The sequence below is a fragment of the Mauremys mutica genome, chromosome 25 (assembly GCF_020497125.1).
Source record: "Mauremys mutica isolate MM-2020 ecotype Southern chromosome 25, ASM2049712v1, whole genome shotgun sequence".
In the NCBI taxonomy this organism is placed as follows: domain Eukaryota; kingdom Metazoa; phylum Chordata; order Testudines; family Geoemydidae; genus Mauremys; species Mauremys mutica.
In genome coordinates this window covers 2,019,183-2,036,844 of record NC_059096.1, presented here as the reverse complement: position 1 = coordinate 2,036,844, position 17,662 = coordinate 2,019,183, and the positions used below count along the sequence as shown (strand labels likewise).

General features: G+C 45.1%; 1 protein-coding gene across 3 annotated transcripts in view; it reads right to left on the bottom strand.

The window, feature by feature from the left end:
• The window catches only part of ACLY (ATP citrate lyase), a 50,652-nt gene that overhangs the window by 12,887 nt on the left and 20,103 nt on the right, over positions 1-17,662 (bottom strand). For 2 of the 3 annotated variants that reach the window (XM_044999770.1, XM_044999769.1), the window contains exons 3-14: positions 16,847-16,969; positions 14,434-14,496; positions 13,430-13,620; positions 12,477-12,556; positions 11,541-11,671; positions 9,320-9,438; positions 6,208-6,344; positions 5,569-5,630; positions 4,831-4,948; positions 4,515-4,669; positions 2,840-2,930; positions 1,450-1,479 (exon numbers count right to left, since the gene is read on the bottom strand). In XM_044999770.1, coding sequence (XP_044855705.1) covers positions 1,450-1,479; positions 2,840-2,930; positions 4,515-4,669; positions 4,831-4,948; positions 5,569-5,630; positions 6,208-6,344; positions 9,320-9,438; positions 11,541-11,671; positions 12,477-12,556; positions 13,430-13,620; positions 14,434-14,496; positions 16,847-16,969 — 1,300 coding nt within the window. The remainder of the gene's footprint in view (positions 1-1,449; positions 1,480-2,839; positions 2,931-4,514; positions 4,670-4,830; positions 4,949-5,568; positions 5,631-6,207; positions 6,345-9,319; positions 9,439-11,540; positions 11,672-12,476; positions 12,557-13,429; positions 13,621-14,433; positions 14,497-16,846; positions 16,970-17,662) is intronic. The other variant, XM_044999772.1, reaches the window with a different exon arrangement.

Genomic DNA, 17,662 nt, shown 5'->3' with positions numbered 1-17,662 from the left:
ATGCATCATTCTGACACCCATATTCTGCATGTGCCCTGTGACCTAGTAGGACCACAGGGGCCTGATTTCCCATTGATTGAGTTTTCCAAGTGGGAGAGCAGGAAATGGGGAGAAAAAACACAAAACAAGGAACAAAAAGTAAAAGGAGCTTCACAAAACTCAGCCTGTGGTTTCAGTTCTCTTTGGAGATGAGAATCCAACAGGTGACTGACTGCCCCAGGAATGTAAAGGTACCACAGAACCCGGCTTCTGAGACCACACTCACTGAAAAGGCAGCTCTGTAGCTAGTGAGGATGGACTCTTTGCTAAAAGTGACATTTTGGGTTCCTCAACTACCTCCAAACTAAAAGTCTAAAGATTCTTCCTCAGCTGCAGAGCCTGACAGAATCCTTAATGCTATTTATCTGCATTATAAGACACCACCCTGCTCCTTTTGTTAAATTCACAATTTTTCCCATCCCCGTGAGTATATGGACTGCTAATTCAGACTGGTTGCTCTTAGCTCACATCTCAAAACAATTCTCGTCCAAAAACATCAAATAAAAAAAATCCTTAGCATTTTTGTCTTTATACTTCTCCAGGATACTCCAGGAGGCGTCATTACCCCCATTTATAAAACAGGGACAGAGGCCCAGAGAGCTAGTGTGACTTAGTTGAGGCCACACAACGAGGCAGCAACAGAGCCAGAATTAGAACTCTTAGAACTCTGCCGTCTTTGCTGTCACTGCCATGAGACAGTGGAGCTAGGCCCTGGTGCCTTATTAGGGCAATCATTTCAAACTTCAGTTAGCCCTGATCAAGCAGCCCATCCTCATTCAGCAAAGGGCTTCAGAACATGCTCAAGTCCCATGACTTCAGTAGGAACTAAGCCCATGCTTAAATGTGAAGCCACCACAACTTGGGGTTGATCCAAAGACTTTCCTCTGCACTTTGCATGAATCACAAAACACAGACAGATGCTATTTGCATTACTATGCACCCATTTAAGCATACAAATAAAATGTGTTTTTTAAAAAACACACTAGTACCTGACTCTCAGTAAAATAAACATCAAAATCTTCCTAATAATATCTGGGTTTTTAAGAAAATCAAACCTTTTGCAGTGTGCCTGAGTTAAACCAGGCAACTGATCATTCATTCAAATCTTCCCTCTAATGAGCTCTCTTCTTTTGGCCTGAAATGTGTCCCCACTCTGCTCCCTACCCCATAAGACGACTGCCCATGGAACAAATGAGTGTCAGATCTGCATTTCAAAAACAGCTGAGAAGTTAGAATGGTGCTGTGCTACATATGCTGCATGGGGGGGGGGGGGGGGGAAGAGGTGCGGAACCAGACAACACTGCAAACTTTTGGAGAGAGAAAATGGGAGCGTGGGGCAAGGGGGGGGGGGGGAAATAAAGTCAGCTGTCAGCAAGGCGAGACACATTCAGCTGGTCACACGTGTCCTACCTTGCACAGGTCTTGAAGCTGGGGCTGAATCTGTTAAAGAGAGAATCACTAATGCAACAATATGACACAACTGATGGAACAAAGAACTCTGGCTGTTGTCAGCCCTGACAGCCCATCAGGGTGCCTGGTGAGTTGGTTAGATTGTGCCCTCCCTGCCCCACAGAGTTTTTTCCATGAACAACCACCTCTGAAAAGCAAGAGGGCACAATAGATGGAGTGTTTTATAAATACAGAGGAAAATAAACATATTAACAAAAAATGGCTAGGTTGCCCCAATACTGTAAGACATTATACCAATGCAACCGAGCAGCTCCAAAGAACTGAAGTGAAAACATCTGCCTTCCAGATAACTGGATATCAAACTTGTAATTTCACCATCCAAGAATTTTTGCTCAGCCCAATGTGGATATATTTCAGGCTCAAGCAGCGCAGTCCTCGGCATTATAAGACACGTAACACTCTCCACAATCCACTCAATTGTCAACCTCTTTGCTAAGACTGTCAACAGAATTTCCAGCTAGTACTAACTATAAGAGCTCAGTCCTGGCTCTTGTGATCTGGCCTACTAGGAACAGGACTTAGTCTCACCAAAATCATTCACTTTTCTGCACATACATAGCAAGGTCAGCATCTCCTTCAAATTGGAGGAAGAAAACCAAGAATCTTACTGTCTTCCACAAACACTTCTCCCTACCCCCAATTCTGCCATCAGCTTCCTTCTCTGCAGAAGTTTCTCACAAGTACATCCAAAACTACAGTGTCAAGCCAGAGACATTTCCCAGCTATCTGAATTAAGAAATCATGAATCTGATATCATGGTTTTTCATTATGTTTTTCAAGAGGTAGGCCATGACCTCTATTGCACTAGCAAGGTTTTCAACAAAACACCAAAATAGCATTAGTCCGGGAAGATCCACATGCAGGGAATGTCTGTCTAGGTACTTATGTGGCCTCCAACAGCCAACTATCAGAGCACGTCCAAAACCAGAAAAACAAAACCCAACCCCAACCAACCTGGAGAATATTCTACCTCTTGGCTACATCCGTGTAACATGAGTTGAGAAAGCTGGATTTCTCAACTTGAGCTTTTTCCCCTGGAGGACACATCCTGAGTCAAAAGACAACTCTGACTCATCTTTTATAATCTAGTGGGACTCCAAGTGACAACTATTAAAAAACAGCTACATCCAAGTTACAGCAAGATTCTTGCTCATTATCTACAAATATGGGTAGTGAAGACTGTCCCCCCCTATGCCCAGGCTGGAAAGTGGTGGAGGGGAAGGATAGGCACTGGGACTCACTCCTGCAACAACTGGCAGCCAGAGAAGGTGAGGGGGGGGGGAGGTGAGAAAGCAGTGCTGTTAACGGTCCATCAGAATCCCAGACTTACCAGGAGGTGTCATGGGCTTCGCTTTCTTGGCTGGAGCAATCCCATCAGGTTTGCACTCAGAAAAAGAGGCAGTTCTGCTTGGTGCTGGTGTCTGAAAGAGAACCCAGGAGCAGGGTCAGCAAAAGATGACACTGCAGAATGGGGCTTCCTGATGAACTTCTTCTTGAGGGCTAGCAACTGACTTTGGCAGAGTGTATCCTCCAAAGAAAATGGAAGAAAATTAATTTTGGAGACAAATGTTTCAGATGTCACACTCCCCCTCTCCCCACAGGGTAGTGAGGGGCTGTGTTTCTAAGGGCTGGTCCACACTAAGAAGGGGGGTCGAACTAGGGTACGCAAATTCAGCTACGTGAATAGCGTAGCTGAATTCGAAGTACCCTAGTTCGAACTACTCACCCGTCCAGACGCCGCGGAATCGAAGTCCGCGGCTCCAAGGTCGACTCCGCCACCGCCGTTTGCAGTGGTGGAGTACCGGAGTCGACCGGAGCGCGCGGGGAGTTCGAACTATCGCGTCCAGACTAGACGCGATAGTTCGAACTCCGAGAAGTCGAACTCACCGCGTCAACCCGGCAGGTAAGTGTAGACTAGCCCTAAGTGGTGGATTCACCCCAGCTGCAAGAAGACCCACTGGAGCTGGTGATTTTTGGTGCTGAAAATCACATTCCTGTGTTTGAGACACTGCTGATTTGCTGCAGAAGTGAGTTTGGTATTAGAAGGATTCACTGCAAGATTGGCCAGATGGGTGGAAACAGGCACAAACCTTGTTTTAATGCCAGGACTCCATGGGCTGTTAAAACCCCACACATCTGGAAGTCTGGGTTAGACTATTTCCCAAGAGGTAATGCCACATTTTTAAGTACTAGTTTTTATTGGGTTGTATTAGAGGCTTGCAAAAAAGGGTCAAGGAAGTGATGCCAGATGTGAAATGGGGCCAGTTTGTATTGGTAGGAGCCTCATCTAAAGCCCAGTGAAGTCACTGGGAGTTTTTCCATTGACTTCAAGTGGGCTTTGGATCATATCCTACATTATGGCAGGCAAAAAGATTCATATTGCACATAATGTCACTTTTCACATAGATATCTGTCATTCTTTTAATATTGGATTTAAACCATAAAATAAATCAGAGCATGGATGTACAGTGAGACAGCCTACTCCAGTTTACTGAGCATTGCAGAGTGTTTTTACTGTGTATTAAGCTTCCCTGGCAATGTTATCAGGCCTGAAAGACAAAAAACACCTCAGTCCAAGAGAAGAAGTTGTAACCAACACATTTCCTCTGTTAAGAGAGAACCAACCCCCTGTGCTTAAAGGAATGAGATATGAGTTAGCTGAACATGAATTTAATCATGATTGCTGCTGCCAGGATTTCCCTGGGAAGAGATTTACTTTTGGTGTTGGCCAGATCGTGCTGTACAGATTACAATAAGTTGTAGCCAAAAGCGTTTCAAGCACAGCCTGGATATGGCCTAGGAGAGCAACAGCAAAGGGACAGCCGGCCCTGCAAGTCTTATGGCATTAAGCCTGACCAGTCCATAGAGGAAAGTCCCCTGCAAGAAGCGTCCATTGGATTCTGGGGGATTAGAACCCTGCTGTCATTATTCTTCTCACTATTTTCTAAGAAAGGTTTCTTCACACAGAGCAAAATAAAGAAGATCCCTGTGGCTGGAAGACTCACAGAACAGCTACCGCTGGCATTGAGGAGGAAGTTGGCAGTGTGGGCTGCTGCAGGAGGCTGATTAGGGATAGGTCGCTGGCCGAGTGCCATGCCTACAATGGCTGTCATGTGGGTCTCTGTCCCAAAGACATGGATCGGGATCCCGGTGGTTTTTCCTGCAAACAAGCATACACAAAACCCAGTCAGGCTTGGGGAAAAGACCCAAGTGATTCTCCAACGAGGCCACATGTCAAGGTTTGAAGAAAGAGCAACAGAAACAAGAAAAACGACAACAACAAAGTAAATGAAGCTTAAGTGGTTGGTTGAGTTTCCTTACCCACTTCACCCATGACGCGCAACCCTTCCTGGTAGTTAGGGCCTCCTCTCCGTACAAAGATCCTCACGCCATGCTCTTGCAAAGGGCCCTGGTAATCCTTAATGGCTCTCACAATACCCTAAAACAGAACATATGGGTGTCTGTTAGTGGAGAGAGGTCCTCTCTCTCCCGCCTTCCACATCCCTCTTGGAATTCAGAACACCTCCTCCTGCTTTATACTCTTTGAAAACCACGTTCACGGTTGTATTGGATCAGAGCCCATCAGACACTCTCCATAACTGGCCAGAAGGGGACACTCTTGAACACCTTCCCAAGTGGCTTGTTTCTGTGGTGCCCTGTCAATCCTGTCTATGCTGGGGCATGAGACTAGGGATTGAACTAGGGTCTAATGTGCTACGGTGCAGAGCATTAATCCTGAACCCCTGCCAGCCCAGGGAGCGAGAGACTAGGTATCACACCTGGGTCCTCTGTGCAGCCTTTCCTTCACTCTGCTGAGTGACTTAAATACTCTTTGACATAGTACTGCATAAGCAATGCAAGAATCACATCATGCAGCCTCCCTCCAACACATATTCCAACCCCGGTCGAGATAGACAGTGTCTGTGGAACAGAGGGAAATTCACTCAGCCCTTAGCCTCTCTGCTGAGACTGCCAAAAAGGAGACCAGTTGGGAGTATGGATGTGTGTTGATGATACCCAACAGGATACATTTCTTTGTGTTTCAGAATCATAGGCTACCTTAAAGGTGGCTGCCACGTTGGTGAAGTTAGCAATGCTGCCTCCAATTATCAGGATTTTGCCTTTGGGAAAAAGAGGAGAATAACAAACAGCTGTTAGAACACTGGCACGACACACTCTTAAGTGTTAAGCTGCTTAGGAGGCGGCAGAGACAGTCAAAGGGTCTCTCCGTTCTGGATGCTAGCCACAGCTCTGTACAGAACGGCTAGCCAGACTCTGGGAGATGTTTGATAAGAAGTGGGATTTGTGCCTGCAATAGCAAAGCAAAAAGTTTTCTGATAAGAGCTGGACGGTCCACACTTGTGTCATTTACCATTCCAAAGATATTGGCTTTTGTCATCTCTAACTTTCATGGGAGGAGACCCATTAGGTGCCAATCATCCATCCTAACAGGCCACAATAAGACACTGTCTAATGTTTTGAACATTCCACTTGCTGGAGCTTCTACTGCTTGCTTTGGGAGGCTATGCCACACCTCAGTAAGCTGTTCAGGCATCCAAACATGATAGCAGCTCAAATCCATTCAGTGTTTTTGCTGCTACAACTGGATAGCTGATCTCCTTAGACTGCTCTGGAAGAGTTCCTGTAACAGATCTGACTGCAATCTCTAGAGTCCAAATCCCAGATGCGCTTTCTTACCCTCTTGGTGCTTCTCCCGAGTCATGAGGGAGAGAATGGTCTTTGCATAGTCGTATGTCTGCTGTTCACTAGGGGCTCCAGAGTATTCCCCATAGTTTGCCAGTTCATTTACACCCCCCAGGTCACAAATGGTGTCACTGTAAGGAAGACACAAAAGATCACTTGGAAATGCTAAATATTCTTCGAAGGCACTTCACAAGCCCTAATAAAACTTCACAAACACTCTGGTGGAGGAAGCAGGGGTAGAGGTGGTGGTCAGAAGGAGTTTGAGTGGCCAGAGTATTTCCTGAAAACAAAGATGCTTTCCACATGATTAATCCCAAATACATTTCCCAGAGGTGAGGGGAAAGCCTTTGAGATACAAGGCTGTGGGACAGAAGACCAGACAAAACAAAATAAACCAATGACCACTAAGAGGGAGTCACTGCTTTAAACATCTCTACTCAGACCCTACACCACCGGCACTCCCAGCTATCTCCGTGACACCACTGATTTCCTGAGAAAACTACAATGCATTGGTGACCTTTCAGAAAACACCATCCTAGCCACCATGGATGTAGAGGCTCTCTACACAAACATCCCACACACAGATGGAATACAAGCTGTCAGGAACAGTATCCCTGATGATGCCACAGCACAACTGGTTGCTGAGCTCTGTGACTTTATCCTCACACACAATTATTTCAAATTTGATGACAATATATACCTCCAGACCAGTGGCACCACTATGGGCACCCGCATGGCCCCACAATATGCCAACATTTTTATGGCTGACCTGGAACAATGCTTCCTCAGCTCTCGTCCACTCATGCTCCTTCTCTACCTACGCTACATTGATGACATCATCATCTGGACCCATTGGAAGGAAACCCTGGAAAAATTCCACCACGATTTCAACAGCTTCCACCCCACCATCAACCTCAGCCTGGACCAATCTACACGGGAGGTCCACTTCCTAGACACCATGGTACAAATAAGTGACGGTCACGTTACCACCACCCTATACTGAAAACCCACTGACCGCTATGCCTACCTTCATGCCTCCGGCTTCCATCCCGGACACACCACACAATCCATTGTCTACAGCCAAGCACTGAGATACAACGGCATCTACTCCAACCCCTCAGACAGAGACCAACACCTACAAAATCTTCATCAAGCATTCTCAAAACTACAATACCCGCATAAGGAAATAAGGAAACAGATCAACAGAGCCAGACGTGTACCCAGAAGCCTCCTACTGCAAGACAAGCCCAAGAAAGAAACCAACAGAACTCCACTGGCCATCACACACAGTCCCCAGCTAAAACCTCTCCAACGCAGCATCAGTGATCTACAACCCATCCTGGACAACGATCCCTCACTTTCACAGACCTTAGGTGGCAGGCCAGTCCTCGCCCACAGACAACCCACCAACCTGAAGCATATTCTCACCAGCAACTACACACTGGACCATGGTAACTCTAACTCAGGAACCAATCCATGCAACAAACCTCGATGCCAGCGACACCATCACAGGACCTAACCAGATCAGCCACACCATCACCAGCTCATTCACCTGCACGTCCACCAATGTAATATACGCCATCATATGCCAGCAATGCCCGTCTGCTACGTACATCAGCCAAACTGGACAGTCTCTACGTAAAAGGATAAATGGACTCAAATCAGATATTAAGAATGGCAATATACAAAAACCTGTAGGAGAACACTTCAATCTCCCTGGACACACAATAGCAGATTTAAAGGTAGCCATCCTGCAGCAAAAAAAACTTCAGGACCAGACTCCAAAGAGAAACTGCTCAGCTTCAGTTCATCTGCAAATTTGACACCATCAGCTCAGGATTAAACAAAGACTGAATGGCTAGCCAACTACAAAAGCTGTTTCTCCTCCCTTGGTGTTCACACCTCAACTGCTAGAAGAGGGCCTCATCCTCCCTGACTGAACTAACCTCGCTATCTCTAGCCTGATTCTTGCTTGCATGTTTATACCTGCCCCTGGAAATTTCCACTACATGCATCCAATGAAGTGGGTATTCACCCACGAAAGCTCATGCTCCAATATGTTTGTTAGTCTATAAGGTGCCACAGGACTCTTTGCCGCTTTTACAGATCCAGACTAACACGGCTACCCCTCTGATGCTTTAAACATAACATTCAACTAGCTTCTTCCCTTCCAAAATGCAGAGAAAATCTACTTCACAACCAGGCAGAGGTCAGAAAAGCCCTAGCAGAGCCTGAGAGGTGCTGGAGGGTCCTCAGCGAAGTCTGGGAGTGTGCTAGAGACTGCCTCAGCCAAGACTGCATTCTTCAAACTGGAGATGGGAAGAGAGGTTTTGAAGAAGGCCACAGGGAGGTGCTGGGGGGAGTCCTTTAAGTTGGGCTTGGATTCCTCTCCTGAGAGCACTGCTTAAAGCCTGCTTTATAGGTTTACCCACCTCCCAGAATTGTATTCAGTACAGTAACAAGGACACAAACATATTGCACCCTGGAAGGGGGTGCCTCATGGCAGCTAGTCCTGGTTCTAAACAGGACCCAAATACAGCTGGTCAGGAGTTTTTCAACAAAACTTTTTTCCACTGGAAAATGTTAATTCCACTAAAAGTTTCGGTTTTGATGAAATGCATCAGTTTCAACTAAGTTTTTGTCAGGAAGGTTTCTCAGGTCCAGGATGAAATTTCTGATCAAAATAAGAAAGAAAGAAAGAAAGAAACAGACCTACCCCAGAATAGCCAATAGCACGGGGTTAGGCACTCACTTGTGATTTGGGAGATCCAGCTTTAATTCCCTCATCTCACTCAGGCAGACTGGACACTTGAGTATGGGTCCCCCACATCTCAAATGAGTGCCCTAACTACAGGGCTATTGGCTACTCTGAGGTGTGTCTCAAACTTTTTTGTGAAAAAAAAAATGAGACAGGCCTTGGTTATAAAAAACATTTTTCATGAAACAGAATTCTTGTTTTGTAGCCACCCCTACTCCCAAGCACACATGGCTTGGGAGCTGCTGCACTAGGAAAACTCCCTTTTCCAAAAGCTGCATCAATTATTTTCCACTGGCAGCTCTCTGGGGTTAGAGTCCTCTGCCCCCTATAGAAACATGTGCTTGGTACCTGTAGACCACAGATGCCCCTCCTCCAGCCACCATAGTCCAGATCCTCCCCTTGGGGTTGAGAAGAGTCAGTTTCAAGCTGGCTCCGCTCTTTGCATCCAGATCAGCGATATAGGCTTCCTGCAGACAGACAAGCACAAATGTTTTGGAAGGTGACTGCACTCTCCTTGTGGAGCAGGCTGGGTTAGGGAAACTGGGCCTGATTTCCAGAGGTGCTGAGCCCCTGCAGCTCACCTTGACTTAAACTGAAATTGTGGGTTCTCAGAACTTTGGAAAGTCAGGCCCACCACATATGTCCTAGTGCCTTTTAATTCTTGTTGTTGGACACCAGGCTACAGTTAGTAACCTACTTTGACAACACCCCATCTATTTGTATTTCTAGCCAGAAGCCTAGAAATCAGAAGTGGAAGAGAGCTACTCAGTCTCATATAACCCCATCCCCGCAGAGGCAGGGCAGGGCTGTTCTCCTGGGCTTTTTCCAGTCCAGTTTTAAAATGTCCCTGCAGATGGGGCTTACACCACTTCCCTTGGAGGGACAACATCAGAGGGTAAAAGATCTCACCACTGACCAATGTGAAACAAATTAAAATTCCTGCCTGTGAAAATTGTCAACCCCAACCATCTCCACTGTCATCTGGTTACTGGACAGCATGTTCCTCCTTACCAAGTAGGAGTTAAGACCGCCCATGTGTAGGTAAAGAGCCTTTGGGAGAATCATGCAGAGCCAGTTATAATTTGACAGGGCTGCACTGCGATTTAAATTTCTGTCTGTATTTGTTCTGTCACTTCAAGATGGGAATTTTACTTTGCTGCCCATGCTCAATTTTGAAAGCTCCCAGGCTCCATGCCCCCACATGCCTCAATTGCAAGAAAGTTTCCACAAACAGTCCTTTATGCCGAACTCCACTGTATCCAAAAATCTCTCTGCTGACCTTTGATGATGTTAAGTAGGGGAAGGGTGGTATCAAAACACCCTTAGTTATAAACTTTCTAACTAAGCTGCAGCCAGAGATCTAATCACAGACAAGAGTCATCATTTGGCTCACCGTTGTGTTCTTTTACCATCACAACAGGCAGGCACGCTAAGCACTGTAATGGGAGCTCATTAACATTCTCAATGAGCATAGAGACGTAATAACCTTCAGAGTGACTTGCAGGGGGATGATTCAGAAAGGCTGAAATTAAACGAATCCATTAAAGAGCAAATTGAATTAAGTGTTGGCACCCAGCAAGCTACATGGCAGGGGAAATATCTAAATGGATTTCTTGGCCATATTACAAAAAATCTTTCCCAATTTAAGCATCATTAGGATTATTAAAATGAATGGTCTGAACAACAGACAGGTCTTCCAGAAATGCCAGGCCAAGCATCTGAAAGAAGTTTTTGCATAATTAGTGAGTGCATCACACCCAGCAATCTCGGATGCTGCTGGAAACCTCTATAAATGGGGAGGGATTTTTAGAAGTGCCTAGGTAACTTTGGAGCACAAGTTCTGTTGACTTCCAATGAAATCTGTATTCTTAAGGTACCTTAAAAATCCTACCCAATTTTTTCCTGTTCTTGACTTTGCAGACCAGCAACTGGTTTCAGATGTAATATTTTATTTCAAAGTCTGATAAAGGAAAATTCTCTTCTTGGATCAACACATCAGACTTCAGCCCAGACAGAGATTTTACACAAGTTACAACTCCTGAGAGAGTGAGTGTGTGTGAGATAAACAGAAATGCTGAGTGACCATTGACTCTAGAAGCACCATAAGCATGATATGGCACAGCAATCAGCTATGGTTAGCCAATATGGCAGGGGCTGCCCTTTCAACACAGACAACACTTGCACACTATTAACACACACAAAAACCCCACCACACACAGTAGCATACCTGCCATTTAATTCAATGCAGTTATATTTGATCCTCCAGTTAATAAGGAAGGTAAAAATTCTAAATGAGAGAGAAGAGCAGAGCCCAAGGAAGATCCATGTAGTGATGAAAAATGGCTACAGCAAGGATTACTGTTACTGGCATTACGTGAACAACAATGTAAGCACTACCATCAGCTATGGTCCACATCTAGTGCTTACCAGGTCAGCTTTCTCAGCAACATGAACTGTGGTGACAGGGCTGTATAAGAAAGGAAAGCCCCATCTGTGTCATGCACACTTTGACCTATGTATATGGAGAATGATTTCTCGTTAACTGTGCAACAGTGGATTCTTTACTTGCCTCTGGATAAGCCTCTCTGCCAAAGGGAGGGGGGAACTCCACATCCCCCCATTTCACTTTGCAGATGTAGTCAGCTGTAGCGTCAATCTTTGCAGCCAAATCCAGAACATAGACGCCATCTTTAGTCACGACTGTTTTAAGAGATTCACCAGAGTTAGTCTTTTGCTTGTACAGCCTTATGCATGGATTAACTATATGGATTCCCCACTAGCTGGATATTTTGTGATGCTTTCTATATTAGAATGGTGGCCTGTTTAGTTTTTTCTTTATATTACTGACTTTTGGTGAAGGTCACCTCTATACAGAGAGCCATCCCAGGGTCTATACCCACTAAGTCCCCCCCTTTTTTTGGGGGGGGGAGGGAGAAGGGTCTAATTCATGGCAAATGGACACCACAAAATTCTGAGTGTCTGTTTGATACATATAGACCACTTTGTCACCGATGGGTGCAAGTTACCCATTAGGAACACACATTAGTACACCAAAACCTACTACAGAGAATTTTCAAAACCTGTATGAAAACCGCAGTCTGCTTGCACAAAATTTACCATGCAGGGATCTTTCCATTGCTTTCTTTACACCATTCAGAGTATTCTATAGCCAAACCAGGCCAATTACATCACTAGAGACATCTTCTGAAAATGATCTGATTCCCTCCTGTGTAGGGCCTCAACTTTACCCAAGATTCACCCAGCATAACTTTCTATTTGCCTCAGACAGTTATACTGCTACAAACTAACACATGCAGTATACAGTCTATTTCAGAGATATATAATTAACTAGTCATAGAAAGCCTATGAAATTTTTGGATCACTTTTGCTTAGGTATTACTTTGACCTGTATATAATGTGGAAGGATGAACAAAATATCACTGTTAAACAAACAAAGCAACCCTGCAGCGATTCTTCTACCCTCTCCCCAAAACATCAGAGTTACCTAGTGGATTTATCTCCAGATATGTGAAATACAAGTCTTCGTAAAGGTTGAAAAGGCCAGATATGAAGCTAGCCAGGACACTGCACAAAAATTAAAATACATAAATTCATTAGAGCAGGTAGACACACAACTGATACAGAAGAGCCTGTCTCAGTTCCTTTATCATCTTTGTCTGTGGAGAAGCTACCGCCTATCAATTTATTTCATTCTCATGGGAAGATGTCTGGGAGATGACTCAGAGTTCAGGACCTGGATGACTCAACTTAAGCCCCCACTAAAAAAAAAACCTGCAGAGAAAATGTTATCTTAAGACTGTCATCTGATGTTTCCATCTGGTTTAATCTCATTAGGAGTGAACAAGAGTGGATCTAAGAGCCTGATGAGGTGCATCTCAAAAGGCAGCCTTCAGCAATTATTGTGTTTCCAAATAATGAATAACGAGATTAGTTACCTGCATCTTCTTTAACTAGATGCTTAATAGTTAGTTTTGAAATCTGAAGATCAATTGGAAATAAGCTTTTGAATATCAAGAGAGGCTATAAAATCTCAAGTAGCTCAACCAGGACAAGGAATCATACCTTTCCATAATCAGCCACTGGATTCAAGTAGTTTTACAAGCCCTGCAAGACACAGCAATCAGACTCCAGGAATTGTCCTGCCCTTACATAAAGAATGATGGGGGGGAAAAAGGGTTGTCCTTAGGCTGAAGGCTGATGGTAAAATATGCCTTTCGCAGCTCAACAGGAAACACAGACAACCCCAAGGAACTTAGATTGTTTGGGATGCAGTGCACATTCCTGCCCATACTCGTAAGCTATAAAGAGAGGGACCTTCAGGGAGAAAAATGAGGATCAGCTCCTCCACTGAAACATGAGAGCTCTGGGGAAGGAGAGTTGGCATATCGAACACTGGGACTGGGGGCATATAGGATGTAGAATTATATCTCTGCTTACTCTTTCTTCTCCTCCAGTGCGTGCACCAAGAGATGTTTTTTCACATCGGATGCACTGAGCTTTTCGTCCACCCTCACCAAGAGCTTCTGAGCTTTGGCATCAACATCTCCCACGTCCACACCCCCTTGATGGTGGAAGAGCACATAGTCCCCCTCGCGGGCAGCATAGATGCACACGTAGAACTCTTCTTCCTGTGGCACAGATCAGGGGGATGAATATTAGCCAGTAAGTCACACCCAGCAATGGCATTGCTTAGCTGAATTTCCAGGGGTCCCCAAGTTAACTCATTGAATAACCCAACCCAGTAGTAGTTGGTGTCCATCAGAGATGTCCTTAATACATCCCAGGGAATTCTATAGACTATTATACGGCTGTGCTTGGAGGGGCAGCCTGTGGAGACTTCAGGTCCTAGCACATGATGCTCCAGTTTGATCCCAACAGCTTTCACTGGGCACATCATATCCCAGGACCTAAAGTCTCCTTGGTCAGCTGCAATCTGCTCCCATTTTCAACAACGGAAGTACAGGCTTCAGATGCCTGTTAAGGTGCCAGCACAATCCACAGTTGGGCAAAATGAGGCAACTTCAGTTTCAGATGTTGAAAGTAGCATACAACCAACACCACAGACTAAGGCAGGGGAAGATAATGTGGTAGCTACATCTCCCTCAGTGTCACGTAAATTGTCTCACTTCAGCACTCTTTCTTCTTCCTGCTTGACAGCCACCAGATTGGAGGAACAATTTATTGCCTGTTCCCATGTGACGTTTATTGCAGCAGGATTTCCTCCTGGTGGGGAGGAAAAGCAACCAACCAGTGCAGCTGTAAATCGCCGTCTCCGTGCAAAGATTCTAAAGCTCTCTATTTCTCAGTGACAACCTGCATCAGCATCATCACCTTTAGGACATCCACTCAGGTGCCTGCTTTCGCCACCCCTAAGAGCAGTCAGTCTGGGCCAAACAAGATTATTTTGGAGCACTTCTGTGTGTTTTAATTGGAATACCAACCTGCTTGTGAGGGACGAAGGGCTCGATCAGGAAGTTCTTAAGGATACCTGTCGCTTTAGCGATCTGTTGATAGGAGAGAGAGACACCATTAAAGCTTCACACAGTATCCACAGCTAAGACACTCCAGGATGTCTTTAACGTTGCTCTGACTCAAATCAATTCCCAACAACCTCTATTGGTTTGAATGTGTATCCCTGAAACCAAGATCTCCACTCTCCAGCATGGCAGCGTGTACTATTGCGGCTATGAAGACCACTGAGCTAGTCTGTGGCATTTCAACACTCAAAGGAAGCTTCAGGGAGCCTTCTCAGAGCTCAGTGGCTCCCACATCTCCATGGTCTGTGTTCTCCAGGACGCTGGCAATCATTGTACTGAGATCACCTACGAAGTCTGCTTTCCCCTTTTCCAATGGCGGCGGCTGGTCTTACTCAAACTGCAATGTAATAGTAGTTTGCCACTTCACATCACAGAAGCACAATATTTCCAAAGGGCACCACTCAGTTCAGATGCACGTACTGTCCCCCCATTAACCCTTCAGTAATTAAAACACATTCCACAGTGTTATTACCAGCATGGGGCAGGAGGACCCAAATTTTCTCATTAGACATTGTTAATGGCTGATTTTTTGAAGGGTTATCGTCAGATGAATAGTCAGTTTTTGTCCTCTTTGCCTTCAGCTGACAGCTTACATCAGCTAGGGCACATGAAGGCACCAGAATGGCTTTATCCTCAGATGAACGGCAAAAACGACAGGCCATCAACACAGGCCACAATCCATTTGCCCCGCCGAAGTCAGCAGTTCACAGGCTGGGTTCAGACAAGGCAGAATGCAGTCAACACCCGGAGATCAACACCCACGTCTGCCCAGAAAAGCCATTCCCCAAACACAGGCTGTGGAGGGACAGAGACCTGTCCTCTAGGCTCACACTATGGGTTATAAATATTAGTGATCATGGAAGGGGATGGGAGATCTAGCAGGAACATCTGGTTACTATTTTAACTTCATACACATGGAAACCTGGTTTCAAATGCCATCTTAAGTCATCATGTAAAATGAGTTTGGTGGTTCTTCACTATTAGACAGTTGTCCAGATCCCCAAACCAGGGCACAATTTGAAGTGATCAGCCTCTGCTCACAAGACTGGGATGTCAGTGGGCTGCAGGACAGGAGTAAGGGTCATCAGCAGAGCTATGTAAAACCCACAGTTAAAACCAGCCTAATCTGCTTCAGTCTAACTAGTGCTATCATCCCCTACTTTCACAAGCCCTGGACATTAATTTGGAGGGCGTGGGGGGAGGAATGTATATGAAGATAGAATAATCAGGTCTCCAAAAGGTCTGTTTTACGGATAACAAAATGTCTTGTCTGATTTAATCCTTTTTTAAATAGTTTTTTACCCTGAATGATTTTTTATGCCTTTAAAGGCTCAACACATTTAGGAAAATGGGTGAGACACATAAATACTGGGTCATGAGCCCATGCCCCCATACTGAGCCCACTCAGACATGGCCATTGCATTATCCTCAGCAGTTATGTCAACACCCCTTGTTTCTCAAGGGGCAGCCCCACCCGGATGCAGCTGCCTTGCCCCATTTCACAACGTCCTTCAGCAGTGGCTTTGCAGTCCCTGCAGTGCATCTCAGTGATAAAGCCAACTACACATCAGTCACAGGAACGACAAGGCCTTGGTTACCCCCAGAAAGCATGACTCCATCAACTCCTGAGATGCAGAGGCTGAGATAACAGGTGTCTTTATCATTGTCAGAGTGTTCCCAGGAGAATAAAAGTTACAAGACAGCATCCAATTAAAATGAGGACTGATATAAAACTCCATTGTCAGCCAACAGACAGTGACTAATACACTGGCTGGCAACAATGAAGGGGTGATGCGAGGACTTTGCTTTTAGTCCAGTCTCGTTACAGCTACTTTGGGCACCAGTAAAATGAAACAGCCACCCCCACTAGAGGCAGTGCTGGCTCTTTGAGGTCCTGTTTTCTGGCTCCTAAGTGGGGACAGGTAATTAGAATTGTACGAGAATTCAGTGGGATTTCACCACATTTTTCTACTGTCAGCGCTTCACAATAGGCTTAGTCATTGGATATAAATAATGGGTAGTAAGTCGACTGAACTGTGCCATCAGTGGGGTACCAAATGGTGCTTAATTCCCAACAGTAGATACACACGGGTCAGATTCTCCTCTCTCTTGGTTTTACATCAGCATCACTTCAATGATTTTTCCTGCCTTAAACTGGCATATGCAAGAGGGAGAACCTGGCACACAGAAACTAATATACAAAGCCCAATAAAGATCAGGTTTATAGTATGGAAGGGTCAGAGCAATACAAGTGACATTTCAGCTCTTCACTGCTACATCTGCCATCAGAACCTTGGCCAATACGCTCCATACCTACCGTAGTTTCTTTTCCCAGACGTACTTTGAGCCAAGCCTTCACCTGACCCAGGTCAAGATTAACTCCAACTAATCCGAGCTTCCCACGCCGTTTTATTAGCTGATCCGGCTTCACCACCAGACGCTAGAATATAAGACACGAGGGGAGAGAAAAATCAGAAGTTTTGAGTTAAGCAGAAACAGTCTCTGCAGATAATTAAACTGAGTTTTAAATTAAGTAAATTCTCTGCAGCAAATGTTCTGGGGGAGAGTTCGTTTAACCTATTGGCTGGCACCCAATGTACTATGGTTGCTAGGCAAAATGCACCACTAGTACTTCCCTAGGTACTAGGTGAGAGATTCCACCAAGTTCACAAAAGAAAAAAAAAATCAAGATATCATAGCCACAGAACAAATGCTGGGGCAGAAATCCAGCTGCAATACAGGTAAATGGGGGTTCTGGCAGAGGTGGGCATTAGGAGAGAGACAGAGTCAGATGACGCCTTCCTGGAAGAATCCTGGTTGCAGTGAAAACTCGCTTGGATTTTTGCTCATATTTGCAGAGCTGTGTTATGAGTCAACTGAACATAATGCCAAGAATTCTCCAAAAACTTTGTGGTCAATTTCCCTTTTGTTCTGACACTTAACCAACGAAATTCCAACTGGGCAGTAACATTCTAAATCAGATTTCCCTTGTTGTTTCATTTGGATACAGGACTCATCCTAACTCCCTGTCCTGAACTGATAGTTTGTTGTTTTGTGTGGTTAAAAAAGCTGCCTTTTATTCACTTCAGAGGTTGCTATGTGTCAGCAGTGGGTGTAGGGAGATAATTTGTTG